Source organism: Panulirus ornatus, chromosome 62 (assembly GCF_036320965.1).
Source record: "Panulirus ornatus isolate Po-2019 chromosome 62, ASM3632096v1, whole genome shotgun sequence".
Classification (NCBI taxonomy): Eukaryota; Metazoa; Arthropoda; class Malacostraca; order Decapoda; family Palinuridae; genus Panulirus; species Panulirus ornatus.
Genome location: NC_092285.1, coordinates 7028875 through 7048087, shown reverse-complemented (window position 1 = coordinate 7048087; position 19213 = coordinate 7028875). Strand labels below are relative to the sequence as shown.

The 19213-nt window shown below is 42.8% G+C and overlaps 1 protein-coding gene across 3 annotated transcripts in view; it reads right to left on the bottom strand.

Annotated features, from left to right (window-relative positions):
- Nucleotides 1-19213, bottom strand: part of LOC139745682 (uncharacterized) — a 77177-nt gene that overhangs the window by 26154 nt on the left and 31810 nt on the right. For all 3 annotated transcript variants that reach the window (XM_071656089.1, XM_071656090.1, XM_071656093.1), the window contains one exon: nt 8910-9003. In XM_071656089.1, coding sequence (XP_071512190.1) covers nt 8910-9003 — 94 coding nt within the window. The remainder of the gene's footprint in view (nt 1-8909; nt 9004-19213) is intronic.

Here is a 19213-nt window from a genome sequence, read left to right as displayed (position 1 = left end):
GAACAAAGGATGTAAGGGAGTGGGGGAGGAATGGGATGTATTTAGGGAAGCAGTGATGGCTTGTGCAAAAGATGCTTGTGGCATGAGAAGCGTGGGAGGTGGGCAGATTAGAAAAGGTAGTGAGTGGTGGGATGAGGTAAGATTATTAGTGAAAGAGAAGAGAGAGGCATTTGGACGATTTTTGCAGGGAAATAATGCAAATGAGTGGGAGATGTATAAAAGAAAGAGACAGAAGGTCAAGAAAAAGGTGCAAGAGGTGAAAAAGAGGGCAAATGAAAGTTGGGGTGAGAGTATCGTTAAATTTTTGGGAGAATAAAAAGATGTTTTGGAAGGAGGTAAATAAAGTGCGTAAGACAAAGGAACAAATGGGAACTTCAGTGAAGGGGGCTAATGGGGAGGTGATAACAAGTAGTGGTGATGTGAGAAGGAGATGGAGTGAGTATTTTGAAGGTTTGTTCAATGTGTTTGATGATAGAGTGGCAGATATAGGGTGTTTTGGTCGAGGTGGTGTGCAAAGTGAGAGGGTTAGGGAAAATGATTTGGTAAACAGAGAGGAGGTAGTAAAAGCTCTGCAGAAGATCAAAGCCGGTAAGGCAGCGGCTTTGGATGGTACTGCAGTGGAATTTATCAAAAAAGGGGGTGACTGTATTGTTGGCTGGTTGGTAAGGTTACTCAATGTATGTATGATTCATGGTGAGGTGCCTGAGGACTGGCGGAATGCTTGCCTAGTGCCATTGTACAAAGGCAAAGGGGATAAAAGTGAGTGCTCAAATTACAGAGGTATAAGTTTGTTGAGTATTCCTGGTAAATTATATGGGAGGGTATTGAGTGAGAGGGTGAAGGCATGTACAGAGCATCAGATTGGGGAAGAGCAGTGTGGTTTCAGAAGTGGTAGAGGATGTGTGGATAAGGTGTTTGCTTTGAAGATTGTATGTGAGAAATACTTAGAAAAGCAAATGGATTTGTATGAAGCATTTATGGATCTGGAGAAGGCATATGATAGAGTTGATAGAGGTGCTCTGTGGAAGGTATTAAGAATATATGGTGTGGGAGGCAAGTTGTTAGAAGCAGTGAAAAGTTTTTATCGAGGATGTAAGGCATGTGTACGTGTAGGAAGAGAGGAAAGTGATTGGTTCTCAGTGAATGTAGGTTTGCGGCAGGGGTGTGTGATGTCTTCATGGTTGTTTAATTTGTTTATGGATGGGGTTGCTAGGGGGGTGAATGCAAGAGTTTTGGAAAGAGGGGCAAGTATGCAGTCTATTGTGGATGAGAGCTTGGGAAGTGAGTCAGTTGTTGTTCGCTGATGATACAGCGCTGGTGGCTGATTCGTGTGAGAAACTGCAGAAGCTGGTGACTGAGTTTGGTAAAGCTGAGAGTAAATGTGAATAGGGGCAAGGTTATTAGGTACAGTAGGGTTGGGGGACACGTCAAGTGGGAGGTGAGTTTGAATGGAGAAAAACTGGAGGAAGTGAAGTTTCAGATATCTGGGAGTGGATTTGGCAGTGGATGGAACCATGGAAGCGGAAGTGAATCATAGGGTGGGGGAGGGGGCAAAAGTTCTGGGAGCATTGAAGAATGTATGGAATTCGAGAACATTATCTCGGAAAGCAAAAATGGTTATGTTTGAAGGAATAGTGGTTCCAACAATGTTATATGGTTGCAAGGCGTGGGCTATGGATAGAGTTGTGCAGATGAGGGTGGATGTGCTAGAAATGAGATGTTTGAGGACAATGTGTGGTGTGAGGTGGTTTGATCGAGTAAGTAATGTAAGGGTAAGAGAGATGTGTGGTAACAGAAAGAGTGTGGTTGAGAGAGCAGAAGAGGGTGTTTTGAAATGGTTTGGTCACATGGAGGGAATGAGTGAGGAAAGACTGACAAAGAGGATATATGTGGCAGAGGTGGAGGGAATGATTCGAAGTGGGAGACCAAATTGGAGGTGGAAAGATGGAGTGAAAAAGATTTTGAGTGATCGGGATCTGAACATGCAGGAGAGTGAAAGGCGTGCAAGGAATCGAGTGAACTGGAATGATGTGGTATACCGGGGTCGACGTGCTGTCAATGGATTGAACCAGGGCATGTGAAGCGTCTGGGCTAAACCATGGAAAGTTCTGTGGGGCCTGGATAAGGAAAGGGAGCTGTGGTTTCGGTGCATTATTACAGGACAGATAGAGACTGAGTGTGAACGAAATTGGCTTTTGTTGTCTTTTCCTAGTGCTACCTCGCACACATGAGGGGGGAGGGGGTTGTTATCGCATGTGTGGCGGGACGGCGATGGAAATGAATAAAGGTGGACAGTATGAATTATGTATGTGTGTATATATGTATATGTCTGTGTGTGTATATATATGTATACGTTGAGATGTACAGGTCTATATATTTGCGTGTGGACGTGTATGTATATACATGTGTATGTGGGTGGGTTGGGCCATTCTTTCGTCTGTTTCATTGCGCTACCTCGCTAACGCGGGAGACAGCGACAAAGCAAAATAAAATAAATATAAAAATAAATATAAAAATAAACATAAAAATAAATATAAAAGAGGGCAAATGAGAGTTGGGGTGAGAGTATCATTAAATTTTAGGGAGAATAAAAAGATGTTCTGGAAGGAGGTAAATAAAGTGCGTAAGACAAGGGAGCAAATGGGAACTTCAGTGAAGGGCGCAATTGGGGAGGTGATAACAAGTAGTGGTGATGTGAGAAGGAGATGGAGTGAGTATTTTGAAGGTTTGTTGAATGTGTTTGATGATAGAGTGGCAGATAAAGGGTGTTTCGGTCGAGGTGGTGTGCAAAGTGAGAGGGTTAGGGAAAATGATTTGGTAAACATAGAAGAGGTAGTAAAAGCTTTGCGGAAGATGAAAGCCGGCAAGGCAGCAGGTTTGGATGGTATTGCAGTGGAATCTATTAAAAAAGGGGGTGACTGTATTATTGACTGGTTGGTAAGGTTATTTAATGTATGTATGATTCATGGTACATGCCTTCACCCTCTCAATCAATACCCTCCCATATAATTTACCAGGAATACTCAACAAACTTATACCTCTGTAATTTGAGCACTCACTCTTATCCCCTTTGCCTTTGTACAATGGCACTATGCACGCATTCCGCCAATCCTCAGGCACCTCACCATGAGTCATACATACATTAAATAACCTTACCAACCAGTCAACAATACAGTCACCCCCCTTTTTAATAAATTCCACTGCAATACCATCCAAACCTGCTGCCTTGCTGGCTTTCATCTTCCGCAAAGCTTTTACTACCTCTTCTCTGTTTACCAAATCATTTTCCCTAACCCTCTCACTTTGCACACCACCTCGACCAAAACACCCTATATCTGCCACTCTGTCATCAGACACATTCAACAAACCTTCAAAATACTCATTCCATCTCCTTCTCACATCACCGCTACTTGGTAGAGGATGTGTGGATCAGGTGTTTGCTTTGAAGAATGTATGTGAGAAATACTTAGAAAAGCAAATGGATTTGTATGTAGCATTTATGGATCTGGAGAAGGCATATGATAGAGTTGATAGAGATGCTCTGTGGAAGGTATTAAGAATATATGGTGTGGGAGGCAAGTTGTTAGAAGCAGTGAAAAGTTTTTATCGAGGATATAAGGCATGTGTACATGTAGGAAGAGAGGAAAGTGATTGGTTCTCAGTGAATGTAGGTTTGCGGCAGGGGTGTGTGATGTCTCCATGGTTGTTTAATTTGTTTATGGATGGGGTTGTTAGGGAGGTGAATGCAAGAGTTTTGGAAAGGGGGGCAAGTATGAAGTCTGTTGGGGATGAGAGAGCTTGGGAAGTGAGTCAGTTGTTGTTCGCTGATGATACAGCGCTGATGGCTGATTCATGTGAGAAACTGCAGAAGCTAGTGACTGAGTTTGGTAAAGTGTGTGAAAGAAGAAAGTTAAGAGTAAATGTGAATAAGAGCAAGGTTATTTGGTACAGTAGGGTTGAGGGTCAAGTCAATTGGGAGGTGAGTTTGAATGGAGAAAAACTGGAGGAAGTGAAGTGTTTTAGATATCTGGGAGTGGATCTGTCAGCGGATGGAACCATGGAAGCGGAAGTGGATCATAGGGTGGGGGAGGGGGCGAAAATTTTGGGAGCCTTGAAAAATGTGTGGAAGTCGAGAACATTATCTCGGAAAGCAAAAGTGGGTATGTTTGAAGGAATAGTGGTTCCAACAATGTTGTATGGTTGCGAGGCGTGGGCTGTGGATAGAGATGTGCGCAGGAGGATGGATGTGCTGGAAATGAGATGTTTGAGGACAATGTGTGGTGTGAGGTGGTTTGAGCGAGTGAGTAACGTAAGGGTAAGAGAGATGTGTGGAAATAAAAAGAGCGTGGTTGAGAGAGCAGAAGAGGGTGTTTTGAAATGGTTTGGGCACATGGAGAGAATGAGTGAGGAAAGATTGACCAAGAGGATATATGTGTCGGAGGTGGAGGGAACGAGGAGAAGAGGGAGACCAAATTGGAGGTGGAAAGATGGAGTGAAAAAGATTTTGTGTGATCGGGGCCTGAACATGCAGGAGGGTGAAAGGAGGGCAAGGAATAGAGTGAATTGGAGCGATGTGGTATACAGGGGTTGACGTGCTGTCAGTGGATTGAATCAAGGCATGTGAAGCGTCTGGGGTAAACCATGGAAAGCTGTGTAGGTATGTATATTTGCGTGTGTGGACGTATGTACATGTGTATGGGGGGGGGGGGTTGGGCCATTTCTTTCGTCTGTTTCCTTGCGCTACCTCGCAAACGCGGGAGACAGCGACAAAGTATAAAAAAAAAAAAAAAAAAAAAAAAAAAATGATTCATGGTGAGGTGCCTGAGGATTGGCAGAATGCGTGCATAGTGCCACTGTACAAAGGCAAAGGGGATAAAAGTGAGTGCTCAAATTACAGAGGTATAAGTTTGTTGAGTATTCCTGGTAAATTATAAGGGAGGGTATTGATTGAGAGGGTGAAGGCATGTACAGAGCATCAGATTGGGGAAGAGCAGTGTGGTTTCAGAAGTGGTAGAGGATGTGTGGATCAGGTGTTTGCTTTGAAGAATGTATGTGAGAAATACTTAGAAAAGCAAATGGATTTGTATGTAGCATTTATGGATCTGGAGAAGGAATATGAGAGAGTTGATAGAGATGCTCTGTGGAAGGTATTAAAAATATATGGTGTGGGAGGCAAGTTGTTAGAAGCAGTGAAAAGTTTTTATCGAGGATGTAAGGCATGTGTACGTGTAGGAAGAGAGGAAAGTGATTGGTTCTCAGTGAATGTAGGTTTGCGGCAGGGGTGTGTGATGTCTCCATGGTTGTTTAATTTGTTTATGGATGGGGTTGTTAGGGAGGTAAATGCAAGAGTTTTGGAAAGAGGGGCAAGTATGAAGTCTATTGTGGATGACAGAGCTTGGGAAGTGAGTCAGTTGTTGTTCGCTGATGATACAGCGCTGGTGGCTGATTCATGTGAGAAACTAAAGAAGCTTTGACTGAGTTTGGTAAAGTGTGTGAAAGAAGAAAGTTAAGAGTAAATGTGAATAAGAGCAAGGTTATTAGTTACAGTAGAGTTGAGGGTCAGGTCAATTGGGAGGTAAGTTTGAATGGAGAAAAACTGGAGGAAGTGAAGTGTTTTAGATATCTGGGAGTGGATCTGGCAGCGGATGGAACCATGGAAGCGGAAGTGGATCATAGGGTGGGGGAGGGGGCAAAAATCCTGGCCTTGAAGAATGTGTGGAAGTCAAGAACATTATCTCAGAAAGCAAAAATGGGTATGTTTGAAGGAATAGTGGTTCCAACAATGTTGTATGGTTGCGAGGCGTGGGCTATGGATAGAGTTGTGCGCAGGAGGATGGATGTGCTGGAAATTAGATGTTTGAGGACAATGTGTGGTGTGAGGTGGTTTGATGAGTAAGTAACGTAAGGGTAAGAGAGATGTGTGGAAATAAAAAGAGCGTGGTTGAGAGAGCAGAAGAGGGAGTTTTGAAATGGTTTGGGCACATGGAGAGAATGAGTGAGGAAAGATTGACCAAGAGGATATATGTGTCGGAGGTGGAAGGAACGAGGAGAAGTGGGAGACCAAATTGGAGGTGGAAAGATGGAGTGAAAAAGATTTTGTGTGATCGGGGCCTGAACATGCAGGGGGGTGAAAGGAGGGCAAGGAATAGAGTGAATTGGATCGATATGGTATACCGGGGTTGACGTGCTGTCAGTGGATTGAATCAGGGCATGTGAAGCGTCTGGGGTAAACCATGGAAAGCTGCGTAGGTATGTATATTTGCGTGTGTGGACGTATGTATATACATGTGTATGGGGGTGGGTTGGGCCATTTCTTTCGTCTGTTTCCTTGCACTACCTCGCAAACACGGGAGACAGCAGAAAAAAAAAAAATCCACGTGTGGCGAGATGGCGATGGGAATGAATAAAGGTAGACAGTGTGAATTGTGTGCATGGATATATATGTATGTGTCTGTGTGTGTATATATATGTGTACATTGAGATGTATAGGTATGTATATTTGCGTGTTTAGACGTGTATGTATATACATTGTGTATGGGGGTGGGTTGGGCCATTTCTTTCATCTGTTTCCTTGCGCTACCTCGCAAACGCGGGAGACAGCGACAAAGCAAAATAAATAAATAAATATAATAAATAATCTCTCTTACCCTTTTATTACTTACTTGATCAAAGCACCTCACACCACATATTGTCCTCAAACATTTCCCTCCTCTGTACATCCCTATCTATAGCCCATGCCTCGCAACCACATAACATTGTTGGAACCACTATTCCTTCAAACATACCCATTTTTGCTCTCGAGATAACGTTCTTGCCTTCCACACATTCTTCACTGATCCCAGAACCTTTGCCCCCTCCTCCACCCAATGACTCACTTCCGTTTCCATGGTTCCATCCGCTGCATTCTTCACTGATCCCAGAACTTTCGCCCCCTCCCCCATCCGGTGACTCACTTCCGTTTCCATGGTTCCATCCGCTGCTAAGTCCACTCCCAGATATCTTAAACACTTCATTCCTCCAATTTTTCTCCATTCAAACTTACCTCCCAAGTAACTTGTCCACGAACCCTACTGAGCCTAATAACCTTGCTCTTATTCACTTTTACTCTCAACTCCCTCCTTTCACACGCTTTACCAAACTCAGTCAGCAACCTCTGCAGTTTCTCACCCGAATTAGCCACTAGCGAACAACAACAAGCTCACTTCCAAAGCCCTCTAATTCACAATAGCCTGCATCTTTGCCCCTCTCCCCAAAACCCAGGCATTCACTTCCCTAACCACCCCATCCATATACAAATTATACAACCATGGAGACATCATGCACCCCTGCCGCATACCAACATTCACTGGGAACCAATGACTTTCCTCTCTTCCTACTCATATACATGCCTTATATACTCTTAAAACCTTCCTCAAAGCATCTCTATCAACCCTATTATATGCCTTCTCCAGATCCATAAATGCTACATACAAACCCATCTGTTTTTCTAAGTGTTTCTCACATTCTTCAAAGCAAATAACTGATCCACACATCCTCTACTACTTCTGAAACCACGCTGCTCTTCCCCAATCTGATGTTCTGCACATGCCTTTACCCTCTCAGTCAATATCCTCCCATATAATTTCCAAAGAATACTCAACAAACTTATCTCTCTGTAATTTTAACACTCACCTACATCTATGAATCTACTATTCTTGATTGCCAATTCCAGTGTCCACGAGGTAGCGCCAGGAAACAGATGAAGAATGGTCCATCCACTCACATGCATATATTTATATACATAAACACCCATACATGCACATATACATCCATTCCTGGTCCTACCCTGTCCCACAAGAAACAAGACTTACGACCATCTGTACATACAACCAGAAAAAAATATTAAGTAAAAATAAACATAAATAAAAAATCATGCTTGGTCATACATCCATCAGTGCTAACAGCTGCTCATGTATGATAGTGAATGTCAGACAATCCCGGCATTGTGAACATCACAGCATCTCTGTTACTATTCAGTAAGCGCACATTAATCAAGTGAATATAACACTTTCATGTTGGATTGAACTAATTTTGTATTAAACCCCAAAGATGATGAGCAAAAGGAAAACCCATCACATGTTGATAGATCCAGCAAGAAGCGGAGGAAGATGCTGAATGTGGAATTGAAAATTGAAAATATAAAGGAGGAAATAAAGTTAATGTGATTGCATGTGATCTACAGTTGTCCCATTCGACAGTCTCCACAATTCTAAATGACAAAGAAAAAATATGTGAAGCAGTGGAAGGTTCAGCAAATACGAAATCTATAATAATAAAAAAGCAATGACAAGGGTCCATCCACGTAATGGAAAAGTTGGTGATACAGCATCACCAACTTTTCCATTTCGTGGATGGAAGATCAAATTCAAAAATGTGTACCACTAAGCTTACTAACAATTCAGGCAAAGAACACACGTCTTTTTGAAACTTTGAAGGAGTGAGCATCAGAGGATTACATTGAGAACTTCACAGCAAGTCATGATTGGTTCAATAGATTTAAAAGAAGATATAGCTTGCACAACATTCGAGTCCCAAGTGAAGCAGCAAGTGCTGACGAAGGAGCTACCGAAAAGTTTATTAAAAGTTTGGATGAATCAATCCGTGAACTACAGAATCTTAAATATAAAATAAAAAGAAACTACAGAGTCATATAATAAAACCAGTTAATAATAAAAAAAAAAGATAATCATGAAGGAAGTTGAGTAGGATACAAGAGTGCTGTACAGGTATCTGAATTCTCTATGCCAAGCTGACATACATCTGACTTATGTCCATTTTGAGATCCGACTGGTTGGTCAAAACAGAACTCGGACATATGTCGGGGAGCATCTGTACGTAAAAACAAAAAAATCTAGAATGCTCACACATACCTGTTTCTCCAGGTGTGTAAACAGGCTTGATGACAGGAACCCATCTCAGAAAGTTTGTTATGAAATTATTTTCTTCTAATAAAACAGCCTCAACCTGAAACATAATACTATAATGAGTGCATTTTTTTTTTTTTTTTTTTCCCAAAAGAAGGAACAGAGGAGAGGTCCAGGTGAGGATATTCCCTCAAAGGCCCAGTCCTCTGTTCTTAACGCTACCTCGCTATCGCGGGAAATAGCGAATAGTATGAAAAAAAAAAAAAAAAAAAAATATATATATATATATATATATATATATATATATATATATATATATATATATATATATATATATATTTTTTTTTTATACTTTGTCGCTGTCTCCCGCGTTTGCGAGGTAGCGCAAGGAAACAGACGAAAGAAATGGCCCAACCCCCCCCCATACACATGTATATACATACGTCCACACACGCAAATATACATACCTACACAGCTTTCCATGGTTTACCCCAGACGCTTCACATGCCTTGATTCAATCCACTGACAGCACGTCAACCCCGGTATACCACATCGCTCCAATTCACTCTATTCCTTGCCCTCTTTTCACCCTCCTGCATGTTCAGGCCCCGATCACACAAAATCTTTTTCACTCCATCTTTCCACCTCCAATTTGGTCTCCCTCTTCTCCTCGTTCCCTCCACCTCCGACACATATATCCTCTTGGTCAATCTTTCCTCACTCATTCTCTCCATGTGCCCAAACCACTTCAAAACACCCTCTTCTGCTCTCTCAACCACGCTCTTTTTATTTCCACACATCTCTCTTACCCTTACGTTACTCACTCGATCAAACCACCTCACACCACACATTGTCCTCAAACATCTCATTTCCAGCACATCCATCCTCCTGCGCACAACTCTATCCATAGCCCACGCCTCGCAACCATACAACATTGTTGGAACCACTATTCCTTCAAACATACCCATTTTTGCTTTCCGAGCTAATGTTCTCGACTTCCACACATTCTTCAAGGCCCCCAGAATTTTCGCCCCCTCCCCCACCCTATGATCCACTTCCGCTTCCATATATATACTATTATCATTATCATAATTGCTGTTTCCCACGTCAGCGAGGTAGCACCAGAAAACAGATGAAGAATGGCCCATCAACTAATATACACAGATGGAACCATGGAAGCGGAACCACGTGAGTCACAGGGTGGGGGAAGGGGTGAAGGTTCTGGGAGCGTTGAAGAATGTGTGGAAGGTGAGAACGTTATCTCGGAGAGTAAAAGTGGTTATGTTTGAAGGAATTAAGGCTCCAACATTACATGGTTGTGAGGCATGGGCTATAGATAGGGTTGTGCAGAGAAGGGTGGATGTGAAATGTGTAAGGACAATATGTGGTGTGAGGTGGTTTGATCAAGTAAGTAATGAAAGGGTAAGAGAGCTGTGTGGTAATAAAAAGTATGGTTGAGAGAGCAGATGAGGGTGTGTTGAAATGGTTTGGTCACATGGAGAAAATGAGTGAGGAAAGATTGACAAAGAGGATATCTGTCAGAGGTAGAGGGAACGAGGAGGAGCAGGAGACCAAGTTGGAGGTGGAAGGGTGGAGTGAAAAAGATTTTGTGTGATTGGGGCCTAAACATACAGGAGGGTGAAGGGAGTGCAAAGAATAGAATGAATTGGAACGATGTGGTATACTGAGGTGGATGTGCTGTCAATGGATTGAACCAGGGCATGTGAAGTGTCTGGGGTAAACCATGGAAAGGTTTGAGGGGTCCGGTTGTGGAAAGGGAGCTGTGGTTTCGGTGCACTACACAAGACAGCTGGAGACTGAGTGTGAACAAATGTGGCCTTTTTTGTCTTTTCCTAGTGCTACCTTGCCTGTGTGTGTGTGTGTGTGTGTGTGTGTGTGTGTGTGTGTGTGTGTGTGTGTAAGTGTGCTATTTCATGTGTGGTGGGGTGGCGACGGGAATGGATGAAGGCATTTATAGATCTGAAGAAGGCATGTACATGTATATATATCTTTATGTTGAAATGTATATGTGTGTATATGTGCGTGTGTAGGCATTTATGTATATACATGTGTATGTGGGTGGCTTGGGCCATTCTTTCGTCTGTTTCCTTGAGCTACCTCACACGTGGGAGACGGCGATTGAGTATAATAAATGAATTAACAAATAAATAAACATGTACATTTTCATACTTATCCTTGGGGATAGGGGAGAAAGAATACCTCCCACGCATTCCTCATGTGTCGTAGAAGACGACTAAAGGGGACGGGAGCAGGGGGGGCTAGAAATCCTCTCCTCCTTGTATTTTAACTTTCTAAAAGGGGATACAGAAGGAGTCACGCAGGGAGTGCTCATCCTCCTCCAAGGCTCAGATTGGGGTGTCTAAATGTGTGTGGATGTAACCAAGATGAGAAAAAAGGAGAGATAGGTAGTATGTTTGAGGAAAGGAACCTGGAAGTTTTGGCTCTGAGTGAAACGAAGCTCAAGGGTAAAGGGGAAGACTGGTTTGGGAATGTCTTGGGAGTAAAGTCAGGGGTTAGTGAGAGGACAAGTAGCACTACTCCTGAAACAGAAGTGGTGGGAGTATGTGACAGAGTGTAAGAAAGTAAACTCTAGATTGATATGGGTAAAACTGAAAGTGGATGGAGAGAGATGGGTGATTATTGGTGCATATGCACCTGGGCATGAGAAGAAAGATCATGAGAGGCAAGTGTTTTGAGAGCAGCTAAGTGAGTGTGGTAATAGTTTTGATGCATGAGACTGGGTTATAGTGATAGGTGATTTGAATGCAAAGGTGAGTAATGTGGCAGTTGAGGGAATAATTGAGGTACATGGGGTGTTCAGTGTTGGAAATGGTGAAGAGCTTGTAGATTTATGTGCTGAAAAAGGACTGGTGATTGGGAATAACCTGGCTTAAAAAGAGAGAGATATACATAAGTATACATATGTAAGTAGGAGAGATGGCCAAAGAGCGTTATTGGATTACGTGTTTGTTAACCGATAGGCATGCGAAAGAGAGACTTTTCGATGTTAATGTGCTGAGAGGTGCAACTGGAGGGATGTCTGATCATTATCTTGTGGAGGCGAAGGCGAAGATTTGTAGAGGTTTTCAGAAAAGAAGAATGTTGGGGTGAAAAGAGTGGTGAGAGTAAGTGAGCTTGGGAAGAAGACTTGTGTGAGGAAGTACCAGGAGAGACTGAGTACAGAATGGAAAAAAGTGAGAACAAAGGAGGTAAGGGGAGTGGGGGAGGAATGGGATGTATTTAGGGAAGCAGTAATGGCTTGCGCAAAAAATGCTTGTGGCATGACAATCGTGGGAGGTGGGCAGATTAGAAAGGGTAGTGAGTGGTGGGATGAAGAAGTAAGATTATTGGTGAAAGAGAAGAGATAGGCATTTGGATGATTTTTGCAGGGAAATAATGCAAATGAGTGGGAGATGTATAAAAGAAAGAGGCAGGAGGTCAAGAGGTGAAAAAGAGGGCAAATGGGAGTTGGGGTGAGAGAGTATCATTAAATTTTAGGGAGAATAAAAAGATGTTTTTGGAAGGAGGTAAATAAAGCGAGTAAGACATGGGAACAAATGGGAACTTCAGTGAAAGGGGCTAATGGGGAGGTGATAACAAGTAGTGGTGATGTGAGAGGGAGATCGAGTGAGTATTTTGAAGGTTTGTTGAATGTGTTTGATGAGAGTGGCAGATATAGGGTATTTTGGTCAAGGTGGTATGCAAAGTGAGAGGGTTAGGGAAAATGATTTGGTAAACAGAGAAGAGGTAGTAAAAGCTTTGCAGAAGATGAAAGCCGGCAAAGTGGCGGGTTTGGATGGTATTGCACTGGAATTTATTAAAACGGGGTGACTGTATTGTTGACTGGTTGGTAAGGTTATTTAATGTATGTATGACTCATGGGGAGGTGCCTGAGGATTGGCAGAATGCTTGCATAGTGCCATTGTACAAATTCAAAGGGGATAAAAGTGAGTGCTCAAATTAGAGAGGTATAAGTTTGTTGAGTAGTCCTGGGAAATTATATGGGAGGGTAATGATTGAGAGGGTGAAGGCATGTACACAGCATCAGACTGGGGAAGACCAGTGTGGTTTCAGAAGTGGTAGAGGATGTGTGGATCAGGTGTTTGCTTTGAAGAATGTATGTCAGAAATACTTAGAAAAGCAAATGGATTTGTATGTAGCATTTAAGGATCTGGAGAAGGAATATGATAGAGTTGATAGAGATGCTCTGTGGAAGGTATAAAGAATATATGGCGTGGGAGGCAAGTTGTTGGAAGCAGTGAAAAGTTTTTATCGAGGATGTAAGGCATGTGTACGTGTAGGAAGAGAGGAAAGTGATTGGTTCTCAGTGAATGTAGGTTTGCGGCAGGGGTGTGTGATGTCTCCATGGTTGTTTAATTTGTTTATGGATGGGGTTGTTAGGGAGGTGAATACAAGAGTTTTGGAAAGATGGGGCAAGTATGCAGTCTGTTGTGGATGAGAGAGCTTGGGAAGTGAGTCAGTTGTTGTTCGCTGATGATACAGCGCTGGTGGCTGATTCATGTGAGAAACTGCAGAAGCTAGTGACTGAGTTTGGTAAAGTGTGTGAAAGAAGAAAGCTGAGAGTAAATGTGAATAAGAGCAAGGTTATTAGGTACAGTAGGGTTGAGGGACAAGTCAATTGGAAGGTGAGTTTGAATGGAGAAAAACTGGAGGAAGTGAAGTGTTTCAGATATCTGGGAGTGGATTTGGCTGCGGATGGAACCATGGAAGCGGAAGTGAATCATAGGGTGGGGGAGGGGGCGAAAGTTCTGGGAGCGTTGAAGAATGTGTGGAAGTCGAGAACATTATCTCGGAAAGCAAAAATGGGTATGTTTGAAGGAATAGTGGTTCCAACAATGCTGTATGGTTGTGAGGCATGGGCTATGGATAGAGTTGTGTGGAGGTGGGAGGATGTGCTGGAAATGAGATGTTTGAGGACAATATGTGGTGTGAATTGGTTTGATCGAGTAGTAATAATAGGGTAAGACAGACGTGTGGTAATAAAAAGAGTGTGGTTGAGAGAGCAGAAGAGGGTGTTTTGAAATGGTTTGGTCACATGGAGAAGTGGGAAACCAAATTGAAGGTGGAAAGATGGAGTGAAAAAGATATGGAGTGATCGGGGCCTAAACATGCAGGAGGGTGAAAAGCGTGCAAGGAATAGAGTGAATTGGAACAATGTGGTATACCGGGGTCGACCTGCTCTCAATAGATTGAACCAGGGCATGTGAAGCGTCTGTGGTAATCCATGTAAAGTTCTGTGGGGCCTGGATGTAGAAAGAGAGCTGTGGTTTTGGTGCATTATTACATGACAGCTAGAGACTGAGTGTGAACAAATGTGGCCTTTGTTGTCTTTTCCTAGTGCTACCTCACACACATGAGGGGGGAAGGGGTTGTTATTTCATGTGTGGCGGGGTGGTGATGGGACTGAATAAAGGCAGACTATGAATTATGTACATGTGTAAATATGTATATGTCTGTGTGTGTATATATATATATATATATATATATATATATATATATATATATATATATATATATATATATACATACATATATATATATATATATATATATATATATATACATATATGTATTTCTTTTTTTTTTTGCTTTGTCGGTCTCCCGCGTTTGCGAGGTAGCACAAGGAAACAGACAAAAGAAATAGCCCAACCCACCCCCATGCACATGTATATACATACGTCCACACACGCAAATATACATACCTACACAGCTTTCCATGGTTTACCCCAGACGCTTCACATGCCCTGATTCAATCCACTGACAGCACGTCAACCCCGGTATACCACATCGATCCAATTCACTCTATTCCTTGCCCTCCTTTCACCCTCCTCCATGTTCAGGCCCCGATCACACAAAATCTTTTTCACTCCATCTTTCCACCTCCAATTTGGTCTCCCACTTCTCCTCGTTCCCTCCACCTCCGACACATATATCCTCTTGGTCAATCTTTCCTCACTCATTCTCTCCATGTGACCAAACCACTTCAAAACACCCTCTTCTGCTCTCTCAACCACGCTCTTTTTATTTCCACACATCTCTCTTACCCTTACTTTACTTACTCGATCAAACCACCTCACACCACACATTGTCCTCAAACATCTCATTTCCAGCACATCCATCCTCCTGCGCACAACTCTATCCATAGCCCACGCCTCGCAACCATACAACATTGTTGGAACCACTATTCCTTCAAACATACCCATTTTTGCTTTCCGAGATAATGTTCTCGACTTCCACACATTCTTCAAGGCTCCCAGGATTTTCGCCCCCTCCCCCACCCTATGATCCACTTCCGCTTCCATGGTTCCATCCGCTGCCAGATCCACTCCCAGATATCTAAAACACTTTACTTCCTCCAGTTTTTCTCCATTCAAACTTACCTCCCAATTGACTTGACCCTCAACCCTACTGTACCTAATAACCTTGCTCTTATTCACATTTACTCTTAACTTTCTTCTTTCACACACTTTACCAAACTCAGTCACTAGCTTCTGCAGTTTCTCACATGAATCAGCCATCAGCGCTGTATCATCAGCGAACAACAACTGACTCACTTCCCAAGCTCTCTCATCCCCAACAGACTTCATACTTGCCCCCCTTTCCAAAACTCTTGCATTCACCTCCCTAACAACCCCATCCATAAACAAATTAAACAACCATGGAGACATCACACACCCCTGCCGCAAACCTACATTCACTGAGAACCAATCACTTTCCTCTCTTCCTACACGTACACATGCCTTATATCCTCGATAAAAACTTTTCACTGCTTCTAACAACTTGCCTCCCACACCATATATTCTTAATACCTTCCACAGAGCATCTCTATCAACTCTATCATATATGTATACGTTGATATATAGGTATGTATATTTGCGTGTGTGGACGTATGTGGGTGGGTTGGGCCATTTCTTTCGTCTGTTTCCTTGCGCTACCTCTCTAACACAGGAGACAGCGACAAAGCAAAATAAATGAATAAATAAATATTCATACTTGCATGCCTACAACCATTCCTGGCACTACCCTGCCCCACATGGTAGGGTAGTGCCACCCCCCTGCTTCAGCAAAGTAGGACCAGGAAAAGACAAAAAAGGCCATATTCGTTCATAGTCAGTCTCTAGCTGTCATGTGTAATGCACTGAAACCACAACCCCCTATCCACATCCAGGCCCCACAGACCTTTCCATGTTTACCCCAGACGTTTCACATGCCCTGGTTCAGTCCACTGAGGGTATAACTAGCATATATGGGGTATTCAATGTTATGAATGGAAATGGTGAAGAGCTTGTGGATTTGTGTGCTGAAAAACTGGAGACTGGGAATGCCTGTTTTAAAAAGAGAGATATACACAAGTATATGCAAGTAGGAAAACTAGTCAACAAGTGTTGTTAGATTATACATTAACAGAAGGGAACGTAAAAGCGAGACTTCTGGATGTAAATGTGCTTAGAGGGGAAGCTGGTGGGATGTCTGATCACTATCTTGTGGAGTCAAGGGTGAAGATTTATTGAGGTTTTCGAAAAAGAGGAGACAATGTTGGTGAAAAGAGAGTGGTGAGAGTAACTGAGCTTGGAAAGGAGACTTGTGTGAAGAAATACCAGGAGAGACTGTGGGTTGAATGGCAAAGGTAAGAGCAAATGAAGTAAGAGGAGTGGGTGAGGAATAGGAGGTATGTAGAGAAGCAGTGATGGCAAGTGCGAGAGATAAATGTGGCATGAGAAAGGTGGGAGCTGGGAAGATTGGGAAGGATAGAGAGTGGTGGGATGAAGAAGTAAAGTTGCTAGTGAGAGAGAAAAGAGAGACATTTGCGTGGTACTTACAAGGAAGGAGTGCATATGATTGGAAGATGTATATGAGAAAGCAGCAAAAGGTTAAAAGGAAGGTGCAGGTCTTAAGACAAAGGGCAAATGAGAGTTGGGATGACAGAGTATCATTAAACTTTACAGAAAATAAAAAGATGTTGAGGAGAAATATAACGCGCGAAAGTCAAAAGAACAAATGGGAACACTGATGAAGGGGGCAAAAGGGGAAGTGATAACAGGTAACAATGGAGAGAGGAAGAGATTGAGTGAGTATTTCGAAGGATATTTAGATGTGTTTGACGATAGAGTGGCAGATGTAGAGTGCTTAGGTTGGGGTGGTATGCAAAGCGAGAGGGTCATGGAGAGTGATTTGGTGGAGGGAGAAGAGGTGGTGAAAGCCATGTGGAAGATGAAATGCAGCAAGGCATTGAGGATGGATGGTACAGCAGTTTAATCTATTAGAAAGGGGGGTGACAGTGTTGTTCACTGATTGTTAGGGATATGGGTCATGGTGAAGTGCCTGAGGACTGGTGGAATGCATATATAGTGCCACTGTATAAAGGCATAGGGGATAAAGGTGAATGTTCAAACTACAGAAGCATAAGCTTGTTGCATACACCTGTTAAATTGTATGGGAGGGTATTAAGAGCATGTACAGAACATCAGATTGTAGAAAAGCAGCATGGTTTCAGAAGAGGTAGAGGATGTGTGGATCAGGTGTTTGCTATGTACAGAACATCAGATTGGAGAAGAGCAGCAAGGTTTCAGAAAAGGTAGAGGATGTGTGGATCAGGTGTTTGCTTTGAAGAATGTGTGTGACAAATACTTAGAAAAACAATGTATCTGTATATGGCATTTATGGATCTGAAAAAGGCATATGATAGGGTTCATCAAGATGCTTTATGGAAGGTCTCCAGAATCTATGGTGCAGGAGGTAAGCTGCTAGAAGCATTGAGAATTTTTCTTCTCAAGTGTGTAAGGTGGGTGTAGGAATAGCATGAAAGGAGGGTGAATGGCTCCCAGAGAAGGTCAGTCTGTGGGTGGAATGTCACCGTGGTTCTTAATTTAGGAGAGGGTGGTGAGGGAGGTCAATGCAAGAATCTTTGAGAGAGGGGCAAGTATGCAGTCTGTTGGGGATGAGATGGCATGGGAAGTGAGTCAGTTCTGGTTTGACGATGACACAGCACTGATGGCTGATTTGAGTGAGAAACTGCACAAGTTGGTAAATGAGTCTGGTGTGACAAAAGAGAGAGAAAGAATGTTAACAACCTGATAACAACATCAACAACATGATAACAACCTGGTCCTATCACGCTCAGAGATAGTTTCATCGAGGATGAGCAGGGTAAAGGGACAAGTTAGTTGGGATGTAAGTTTGAATTGGGAAAATTGGAGGAAGTGAATTGTTCTGGATATCTGGGAGTGGGCTTTGCAACAAATGAAACCATGGAAGCAGAAGCGAGTCATAGGGTGGGGGATGGCACACAGGTTCAGGAAGCAGTGAAGAATGTGTGGAAAGAAAGAATGCTATCTTGGAGAGCAAACATGGGTATGTTCGAGGGAATAGTAGGTCCAACAATATCATATGGTTGCAAGGCATGGGCTATAGATACGGTTATCAAGAGGAAGGATGATGTGATGGAAATGAAATGTCTGATGACAAAATATGGCGTGAAGAGGTTTGATCAAATAAGTAATACAAAAGTGTGAAAGGCGTGCATGGAAAAGTAAATCGGAACACCGTGGTATAATGTGGTCAATGTGTCTACAATGGACTGAACCAGGATAAGTGAAACATCTAGGGCAAACCATGGAAAGGTCTGTAGGGCCAGAATGTGGATAGGGAGCTGTGGTTTCAGTGCATTACATGTGCATTACAGTTCATGTGTAGACCTGAGAGGAAGAGGCCTTTCTTTTTCCTGTTGCTACCTTGCTGACCCAGGGGATTTGGTAATGCTGTTTAATGCGGGGAGGGGTGGCGCCAGGAGTGGATGAAGGCAAGCAAGTATGAATATGTACATGTGTATATATGCAAGTATGTATATGTATTTTTATACTTTGTCGCTGTCTCCCGTGTTAGCGAGGTAGCGCAAGGATACAGACGAAAGAACGGCCCAACCCACCCACATACACATGTATATACATACACATCCACACATGCACATATAAATACCTATACATCTCAAGGTATATATATATATTTATACACACAGATGTATACAAATATGCACATGTACATAATTCATACTGTCTGCCCTTATTCATGATGTATACAAATATGCAAATGTACATAATTCATACTGTCTGCCCTTATTCATTCCTGTTCCCCCCCGCCACAAACGAAATGACAACCCCCTGCCCCCGCATGTGCGCGAGGTAGCGCTAGGAAAAGAAAACAAAGGCCCCATTTGTTCACACTCAGTCTCTAGCTGTCATGTATAATGCACTGAAAACACAGCTCCCTTT